Source organism: Coregonus clupeaformis, chromosome 18 (assembly GCF_020615455.1).
Source record: "Coregonus clupeaformis isolate EN_2021a chromosome 18, ASM2061545v1, whole genome shotgun sequence".
Lineage (NCBI taxonomy): Eukaryota > Metazoa > Chordata > Actinopteri > Salmoniformes > Salmonidae > Coregonus > Coregonus clupeaformis.
This window is the reverse complement of record NC_059209.1, coordinates 51,321,121-51,331,577: the sequence shown is the minus strand read 5'-3', so window position 1 is coordinate 51,331,577 and position 10,457 is coordinate 51,321,121. Positions and strand designations below refer to the sequence as shown.

The 10,457-nt window shown below is 41.4% G+C and overlaps 1 protein-coding gene across 1 annotated transcript in view; it reads left to right on the top strand.

Annotated features, from left to right (window-relative positions):
- Window positions 1–4,450: 4,450 nt before the first annotated feature.
- Window positions 4,451–10,457, top strand: part of LOC121530971 (LIM domain kinase 2-like) — a 32,887-nt gene continuing 26,880 nt past the window's right edge. Inside the window, exons 1-2 of the mRNA XM_041836397.1 lie at window positions 4,451–4,663; window positions 6,843–6,939. Coding sequence (XP_041692331.1) covers window positions 4,648–4,663; window positions 6,843–6,939 — 113 coding nt within the window. The 5' untranslated portion in view covers window positions 4,451–4,647. The remainder of the gene's footprint in view (window positions 4,664–6,842; window positions 6,940–10,457) is intronic.

Below are 10,457 nucleotides of genomic sequence, written 5' to 3'. Positions count from 1 at the left end.
CGGTTGGCCCTGGGTTCCTCCTAATGCAAGACAATGCTAGACCTCATGTGGCTGGAGTGTCAGCAGTTCCTGCAAGAGGAAGGCATTGATGCTATGGACTGGCCCGCCCGTTCCCCAGACCTGAATCCAATTGAGCACATCTGGGACATCATGTCTCGCTCCATCCACCAACGCCACGTTGCACCACAGACTGTCCAGGAGTTGGCGGATGCTTTAGTCCAGGTCTGGGAGGAGATCCCTCAGGAGACCATCCGCCACCTCATCAGGAGCATGCCCAGGCGTTGTAGGGAGGTCATACAGACATGTGGAGGCCACACACGTATCCCGCTTTAAACGTGGCCAGAAAAAATAACGGAGTATACCATAAGTTTTACGAACACCCATATGACCTGCCACATCATCATGTGAAGTTTGCAATACTTTATTTCGCAAAGTAGTAGGTACAACTATTTGAAAGACTGGTTCTCCTAGACCCTGATCATAGTGTGGAACCCATTTCCTGACCAACAGCCCATGAAGAAGAAAATAACACTGAGCACTATTCCTCACCACTGAATCAGGAACAACTTTATCAAACAGATCAGCCAAGGTAGTATCGGCCTTTTGCTCAGCTATCAATGAATCTCTAGAACTAGTCAACTGTTCTGTCTGGAGTTTGACTGGCAACTCAAGACTTTCTGGCTTACTCTCAACATTATTACGAGGCAGCGCGGGTAACAGCACAAACTGGAAATACCTTAGGAGACACACAGTTGAGATCTGGAGATATCCTTGCTGGGGACACTGAAGGTTGCTTCATAAAGATGTTTAATTTGCCATCTGCCCACACCTTACTAACCGCCAAGTCATTCCCCAAAATCATGTGTACTCCCTCTACTGGCAACTGGGGTCTAACCCCAACATCTACATCACCCTCTACCAGACCACATTTTAGGGTAACTTCATGTAAAGGAGAGGAGAATGGAACTAAACCCATACCATGTACCATTACACATCTGCCAGTATCAGACTCCTTAGAGAATGGCAACACAGATTCCAAAATAAAAGAATCTAAAGCTCCAGTGTCTCTTAAGATCTTGATTGAAACATTTTGGTTGCCATCTACCAGGGACACTACACCATCTGAAATAAAGGCTGAAAAATCACAGTGGGAAGACTGAATCAAACTCAACTAGTGGCTGAAAAAACTCATTCTGGTGGTCAGAGGCTGTAACAGGAGCTGCCATCACAGCAGCTCTAACTTGACCTGACTTTTTTGATTTAAGTAGAGGACAATCTTTCTTCCAATGTCCTTCAACTAAACAGTAGCGACAGGTATTAGCATTAACCGGTGCTTTTCAGTCCTCCAGACCCAAACTTCTGCTGAGGCCTTTGAAAAGAAGCTCCAAAATAAGGTGACCTACTATTCCTAGAAGTAAAGTTATTTTTATGGTACATGTCACTGACTCAAAATGGCTTTTGTGTTAGCCTGTACTCATCTGCAAGGACTGTTGCATCACTTGGAGACTTAACTTTACGTTTATTCATGTATGTAGCAACCTGGTCAGACACAGAATTTTTGAACTGTTCAAACACAATCAAATTAGACAGACCCTCAAAAGTACTAACTTCAGAAGCTGTACACCAACGATTAAATGCAGAAGTCAAATCACAAACAAACTCAGAATAGGTTTGTGAATCTAACTTTTTCCCTGTAACGAAAACGTTGACGATATGCCTCTGGCACAAGCTCGTAGACCTTCAGAACTGCTGATTTAACTGTATCATACACTTTACTGTCAGCTACACTCAGTGCTACAAAACCCTCACGTGCTTTACCTGTAAGTACATATTGCAACAACATAGTCATGTCCAAATCTGACCAAGCTCTAGCTTCTGCAATACGCTCAAATAAAGCAAAGTACGTGTCTGGATCTGACTCATCAAATTTAGGCAACAAACAAAGATTCCGTGAAACATCAAACTGTGGTAGTCCCTCTGGTCTATTAGCATTTCTCAATCGCGCTCTCTCCAACTGCATATGCAACAGCTCCCTCTGCTGCTCAAAAGTTAGACTGAAAGCTTGTACCCTCACTACTAGCAGATTGACCCGAAAAAACACCTATTTCCATAAAACCCTGCTTTAACTTAGCTTTAACAGTCTCTTTAATTTTTTTTATCCACAATCTGATAATGTTCAGCAATTTCAATTAACTGCTCCTTAGTACACAACTCTAAGGCTACCTCTGAAGGAGCTTGAACAAAACCACTCAGAATGTAAGACATTTTACTCAACCATTACACTACACCCCACTATCCTCCAAAAACAATTTGGCAATCTGAACTAAACTAACCCAAATTGACTATAAAACAATAGTAAAATAAGCCAAATTACAAATAAAACAAACGTATCAATAATAAAGCAAAGGCAATCTAGACAAAACCTTAACCAACTATAACAAAATGTTAAAGTAAACTAAAATACTAAAGTAAGACTACAGTACAATTAACTTTAACTTACAGACGAGCCCCCACTTGTCACAGGCCGGCTCATAGCCTGTCGCAAAAATGAGGGGACATGAACAACAGGTATAGGCCAATCAAAAGGTTATTTATTGTAAACCAAAAACTATTAACTTTAAACAAATAAAAAGGAATGAGGTGTGGAAATGTCATAATGTAGGGTTTTATGACGCAGTGGCGCAGTGGTCTAAGGCACTGCACCGCAGTGCTAGCTGTGCCACTAGAGATCCTGGTTCGAATCCAGCCTCTGTCGTAGCCGGCCGTGACCGGGAGACCCATGGGGCGGCGCACAATTGGCCCAGCGTCGTCCAGGGTAGGGGAGGGAATGGCCGGCAGGGATGTAGCTCAGTTGGTAGAGCATGGTGTTTGCAACGCCAGGGTTGTGGGTTCGATTCCCACGGGGGGCCAGTATGATTAAAAAAAATAATAATAATAATGTATGCACTCACTAACTGTAAGTCGCTCTGGATAAGAGCGTCTGCTAAATGACTAAAATGTAAATGTAAATAAGGTGCATGGATGCATGAATCTGTGTGAACATGACTGAGTGGAAACTAAGTAAACCTACAAAGGAACAAACAAAACAGGATCATACCTGGAGGAGCAGAGAGAGTGGTTAGTGAAGCAGTTTTAAATACCCTGAGCCCAGGTGGCTCCAATCACACCAACTCCAATCACTAACGACCCTCCTCTGCCTGCAGGAGTTTCCCATTTCTATAGCTTCCTAAATATTTTTTTCAATCGAGGAGATGGCTGCGCGGTGCCTTCAATACATCGCCCCCTGTCAGTTATCCAGGGTTTATACACATCATTGGTTCAGTCTCATGATTAGGCTGAGCACTAAACTAAGCCAATCTAGTAATGCCATCTGGTGGTTGTATAGGGCAGTTGACATAATACTGTAGCAAGGTGGTCATTCATTTGTGAAAATGTAACAAGAATGTCCATCAAGCAGGACAGGGCGATAAGACCTCACACACTTAAGTAAGGTTAAGTAACCACTAGAAACTTCAACATACTATAGGTTAGATAGGCAAAATACCTTAGGTAAAGCATTAATGATTAAATCATTAGGCCACAGCACCTATGCAATTTCAGGCAGAAATTAGCGTTTGAATCAGAAAAGTTTCCTCTTATGACATCTACAGGCCAGAATGTTGAATACAATTATATTTTAATTTACTTTACCGGTTGTCCGTGTAGTTGGTCGTTTTTAGCGGTAGGAATGTTAGACAATATCTACAGGAAAGTATAATTACATCAACTTTTCAAAACGCTGGTAGTGCATTCAGATTTCTACCACCTGAAGCACGCGCACAATATAAAAAAAAAAAAACATGCATGCATACTTGCCGAGCTCGTGCACATGTTTACATGGTTCTGTGCATGTTTCAGGTTATAGAAATCTGAATTCACGTACAGCACTTTGAAAAGTTGATGTAATTAGGCTATACTTTCTTGTGGATAGCCTTTTGAATCACATTCCTACCGCCAAAAGGACCAATCGCACAGGCAACAATGGCTTCCCTAAGCAGTTTCCTTCTTACCAGCTGCTCGATTTGGACTTGCATGGTAGCCTATTCAGTGTAATGTTTACAACAATTTTGGTTGACTAGTGTCAAAGTCGTGTTTTATCTTCAGGTATGAGTATCCACTCGCCGCACAGACATACTTGGGAACAGTAGGCTATCCTGCGTCTCCGGAGGACTCAGTCATAACATAAATTGGCATTATGGATGCTCAGGGAATGTCAGAATATAAACTATTCATATATGAATATGGTTCAACTAAAATAATAACGTGAAATCTTTTTGGCAGTAGATGGTGCTACAGTTTCAGTGTAGTGGATATTTGCCTTTTGGGCTCTCCAATTTTCTCCTGTTCCAGGTGTTGCTGTTGCCGATCCCTTCCGGTCTCCGTAAAGGAATGTCAACTGCATGACGTCATCCTGCCAACAAAGTAGGCTATTCCAAAACTAAACGGGGATATTTTCCCTTCTCAGAAAAATTTCACCGGATTTAGACTACCATTTCTATATAAGATTCTTGTATTCGTAGAATGAATAACCCTCAATGTAACTCACACTGGATCACTGTGAGAACTTTCTGAAAAAAAGAACAAATATCGACGACACACAACAATTAGATGGAGGACCTGGAAGGTGAGATGTCTAAACTTCTCGCCCAGTTGATAGTTACTCTTACATGTGGATAACAATGTCGATTTATTTTATTTATACTTGCAATCTATTGTTTGGGGAAAGGGAAGTCCAAGCTAAATCGAGTAGGGGGATGCACGATCTTCTAGACTTGATCCATTTGCGAGCTGATATTGTTTGTCAAATGAGAGCTTGTTATCTGTATCATCATCATCATAACATACATAGTTAACGTTACTTTGTAACAACGGCAATGATTCTGCCATCAAGTTCGAGCTGATGTGTAAAATAATGTTACTTTAACTTGAATTTAGCAGCTTGGATCCATTCATTTCAAAACCCACAGGATTTATTGCATTGGAATCAAAGCCTTGCGAATGCATGCTTTTGTGAGAACAAACGAAATAGCTCAACGAAAGAGCTGGAATCTTTAATTGCTACATCCATTTTTGGACTTATATATTAACGATATACACTGAGTATACAAAATATTAGGAACACCTGCTCCATGACAGACTGACCAAGTGAAAGCTATAATCCCTTATTGATGTCTCTTGTGAAATCCACTTCAAATCATATTAGATGAAGAGACAGGTTAAAGAAGGATTTTTAAGCCTTGAGACAGAGACATAGATTGTGTATGTGTGCCATTCAGAGGGTGAATGAGCAAGACAAAATATTTAAGTGCCTTTGAACGGGGTATGGTAGTACGTGCCAGGCGCACCGGTTTGAGTGTCAAGAACTGCAACGCTGCTGGGTTTTTCACGCTCAACAGTTTCCCGTGTGTCTCAAGAATGGTCCACCACCCAAAGGACATCTAGCCAACGTGACACAACTGTGGGATGCGTTGGAGTCAACATGCGCCAGCATCCATGTGGAATGCTTTCGTCACCTTGTAGAGTCCATGCCCCGACGAATTGAGGCTGTTCTGAGAGCAAAGGGGGTGCAACTCAATATTAGGAAGGTGTTCCTAATGTTTTGTACACTCATTGTATACAAAACATGGTTGAAACTATAATGTTAATATCATGGTCAGTCCTTGAATCCATAGCTCAATGAATTTGACAGTGGTTACATTTCTCCAGGCCCATCCCTCAGCTTTGTACCAAAACACAGGCGGGGCGACTGGTTTGTTATTGTTTCAATTAAGGATTCTAGCTTTTAAAGGTCCATTGCAACTATTTTTTTCTCAATATCAAATAATTTCGGGGTAACAATTAAGTAGCAATTAATTAAAATGGCCAAAAAGAAAACAAAAATAGCTTCTTAGCAAAGAGCTATTTCTCAAGCAATAATTTTGCTAGGACTGTCTGAGTGGTTTGAGTGGAGAGGGGTAAACTGAAAATGAGCTGTTATTGGCAGAGAAGTTTGGAACTTAAATATTGGTATATTTAAGCAATAAGACCCGATGGGGTGTGGTATATGGCCAATATACCATAGCTAAGGGCTGTTCTTAAGCACGATGCAACGCGGAGTGCCTATATACAGCCCTTTGCCATGGTATATTGGCCATATATCACAACCCCCCGAGGAGCATAATTGCTATTATAAACTGGTTCCCAATGTAATTAAAGCAGTAAAAATGTATATTTTGTCATACCGATGGTACACGGTCTGATATGCCACAGCTTTCAGCATTCAGGGCTCGAACCATCCAGTTTATAATAACTAATTTACCACGTGGTGACGTCACCATGAAAGGACAAAACTCCCTCCCACCAAAACAGGCTGACTTTTCAGGCGGTCTTTTCAAACCGCTCTTACACTGAAAGAGCATTATCACCACTTTCACAATTTCACAGTATTATTCCAACCTCATAGTATGGATATAAGAATGATCCTCAGGCTTGTCTAAAAGTTTTCCTTTTTACTTGAGAATAATTTATAGCCTGAACATTATAATGTAAACAGCCTGTGTCAGCCTATGTTCTACAAAAACATTATCCCTATAATAATTGACCGACTCTATTTGAAATTACTCAAAATTGATTGTTATTATATGTAAGGGAATTTCCCTATATTCTTATTTTCTTCTTAAGAAAAATGTGACTATGCAAAAAGATTACGAGTCACACCTTTGTTCAGTCAACAAAATATATGCAGAAATTCATTGCTACTGTGATATAATTTTATGGATGGATAGAGAATGCTTTTCCTGTAGTGACATAATTGAACCCTACAGGTACAGATGGACGCCACTGTGCGGGTTGCGGGGGAACAATTCAAGACACATTCAATGTGAAGGTTCTTCAAGGAACTTGGCACAATGCCTGTTTTCAGTAAGTTGTACTTTTAAATGTGGATTTCAGTTACATTCACTGTTTAATGTATTTCTTGGATAATTTTTTTGTAGGACTCACTGCAGTAGACACGTGAGCTTGGTTTCCTTATGACATTGAATAAGCAGCAATGAAATCAATAGAGACAATAGATGCACATGCTTAGAAATTGACTTTTGGGTAGTCCTGGAGAGTTCTACCTGTGGAATGTTTTAGCATCATTGTGGGCAGGAATGTTTCCGTTTAGTTTTCAGACCATTCTACAGTGAGGCAGAACTCCTGTACAGTGCATTTATGTACACATCCCAGTGGCAGATACCACCATTCTACTCTTTTGAACCATTGTAGTTAGTACAACAAGTTAACAACTTAGAGGCGGTAGATGTTTGTCGTCCATTTGCCTTTTAAAGGGGAAAATGGTAAACATGTGTAGGAAGCAACACTCACACTTGAATTTGGGTGGGTCACAGGGACACAATGTGAGGAGGATCCCACCACATCTCTGTCTCTCTGGCCTTGATGACTTTGGCCCTGGCAGTTTCTCTTTGTCCTGTGGCTTAATCATTGTCTGGATGGAGACTGACATTAACTATCTGACATTCCCAGGTTACTGGCCCCCATTGAGAAACCTCTGGACTTGAGCTGAACACTGAGGGCAATACAATAGGACATACAGTTCATTTGGAAAGTTTCAAACCCCTTGACTTTTTCCACATTTTGTTACGTTACAGCCTTATTCTAAAATTGATGAACAAAAAAGAAAAATCCTCATCAATCTACACACAATACCCCATAATCACAAAGAAAAAACTGGTTTTTAGAAATGTTTGCAAATTTATAAAAAATAAAAGAAACTTTGCTATGAGACTCAAAATTGAGCTCCTGTTACCATTGTTCATATTTGAGATGTTTCTACAACTTAATTGGAGTCAATCTGTGGTAAATTCAATTGATTGGACAAGATTTTGAAAGGCACACACCTGTCTATATAAGGTCCCACAGTTGACAGTGCATGTCAGAGAAAAAACCAAGCCATGAGGTCGAAGGAATTGTCCGTAGAGCTCAGAGATAGGATTGTGTCGAGGCACAGATCTGGGAAAGGGTACCAAAAAATGTCTGCAGCATTGAAGGTCCAAGAACACGGTGGCCTCCATCATTCTTAAATGGAAGATGTTAGGAACCACCAAGACTCTTCCTAGAGCTGGCCACCTGGCCAAACTGAGCAATCGGGGGGGGGGGGAGAAGGGCCTTGGTCAGGGAGGTGACCAAGAACCCGATGGAGAGCTCCAGAGTTCCTCTGTGGAGATGGGAGAACCTTCCAGAAAGACAACCATCTCTGCAGCACTCCACCAATCAGGCCTTTATGGTAGAGTGGCCAGACGGAAGCCACTCCTCAGTAAAATACTGCCTGTTTGGAGTTTGCCAAAAGGCACCTAAAGGACACTCAGACCATGAGAAACAAGATTCTCTGGTCTGATGAAACCAAGATAGAATTCTTTGGCCTGAATGCCAAGCGTCATGTCTGTAGGAAACCTGGCACCATCGCTACGGGGAAACATGGTGGTGGCAGCATGCTGTGGGGATGTTTTTCAGCGGCAGGGACTGGGAGACTAGTCAGGATCGAGGGAAAGATGAACGGAGCAAAGTACAGAGAGATACTTGATGAAAACCTGCTCCAGAGTGCTCAGGACCTCAGACTGGGGCGAAGGTTCACCTTCCAACAGGACAACAACCCTAAGTACACAGCCAAGACAACGCAGGAGTGGCTTCGGGACAAATCTATGAATGTCCTTGAGTGGCCCAGCCAGAGCCCAGACTTGAACCTGATCGAACATCTCTGGAGAGACCTGAAAATAGCTGTGCAGCGACACTCCCCATCCAACCTGACAGAGCTTGAGAGGATCTGCAGAGAAGAATGGGAGAAACTCCCCAAATAAAGGTGTGCCAAGCTTGTAGCGTCATACCCAAGAAGACTCGAGGCTGTAATCACTGCCATAGGTGCTTCAACAAAGTACTGAGTAAAGGGTCTGAATACTTATGTAAATGTGATATTTCCGTTTTTTTATATTTAATAAATTTGCTAAAAATTCTAAAAACCTGTTTTTTATTGTGTGTAGATTCATGGGGGTGGGGGTGGGGGTGGGTGGGGGGGGGCAATTTAATCAATTTTAGAATAAGGCTGAAACGTAACAATGTGGGAAAAGTCAAGGGGTCTGAATACTTTCTGAATGCACTGTATGTGGGCAATTCCACGGTAACAGTGTGACACAGACTCAGATTTTTCATAAATGTACAGTACCAGTCAAAAGTTTGGACACACCTACTCATTCAAGGGTTTTTCTTTATTTTTACCATTTCCTACATTGTAGAGTAATAGTGAAGACATCAAAATTATGAAAAACACATTTGGAATCATGTAGTACCCAAAAAAGTGTTAAACAAATCAAAATATATTTTATATTCTTCAAAGTAGCCACCCTTTGCCTTGATGACAGCTTTGCACACTCTTGGCATTCTCTCAACCAGTTGGAATGCTTTTCCAACAGTCTTGAAGGAGTTCCAACATATGTTGAGCACTTGTTGGCTGCTTTTCCTTCACTCTGCGGTCCAACTCATCCCAAACCATCTCATTTGGATTGAGGTCGGGTGATTGTGGAGGCCAGGTCATCTGATGCAGCACTCCATCACTCTCCTTGGTCAAATAGCCCTTACACAGCGGGGAGGTGTGTTTTGGGTCATTGTCCTGTTGAAAAACAAATGATAGTCCCACTAAGGGCAAACCAGATGGGATGGCGTATCGCTGCAGAATGCTGTGGTAGCCATGCTGGTTAAGTGTGCCTTAAATTGTAAATAAATCACTGACAGTGTCAACAGTAAAGCACCCCCACACCACCTCCTCCATGCTTCACGATGGGAACCACACATGCGGAGATCATCCGTTCACCTACTCTGCGTCAAATTTGGACAGGTGACTACCTTATGAAGCTGGTTGAGAGAATGCCAAGAGTGTGCAAAGCTGTCATCAAGGCAAAGGGTGGCTACTTTGAAGAATATAAAATATAATATATTTTGATTTGTTTAACACTTTTGTCATTACTGCATAATTCCATATGTGTTATTTCATAGTTTTGATGTCTTCACTATTATTCTACAATGTAGAAAATAGTAAAAATAAAGAAAAACCCTGGAATAAGTAGGTGTCCAAACTTTTGACTGGTCCTGTATGTCAAACAAAAACCAATGTTTGCAAAGGTAAACAAAACAAACAACTCTATGCACAAGGAGTACTTTTAACAATTTACACTGAACATTTTACAAAAACACATTTACTTGAAGACCAATGCAGATGTAAAGTTTGTAAACAGAATTACGGTTTGTGCCGTTCTGTCATTCTGTTTCCAAACTTTGCATCTGCGCTGTGGAATTGCCCATGTAGAGACGCTCAAACAAACAAACTTTTAGCTCCTCTAAAGCTCTGTTTGTGAAATACAATCTCTCAGGTTTTACTTTCCCTGAAG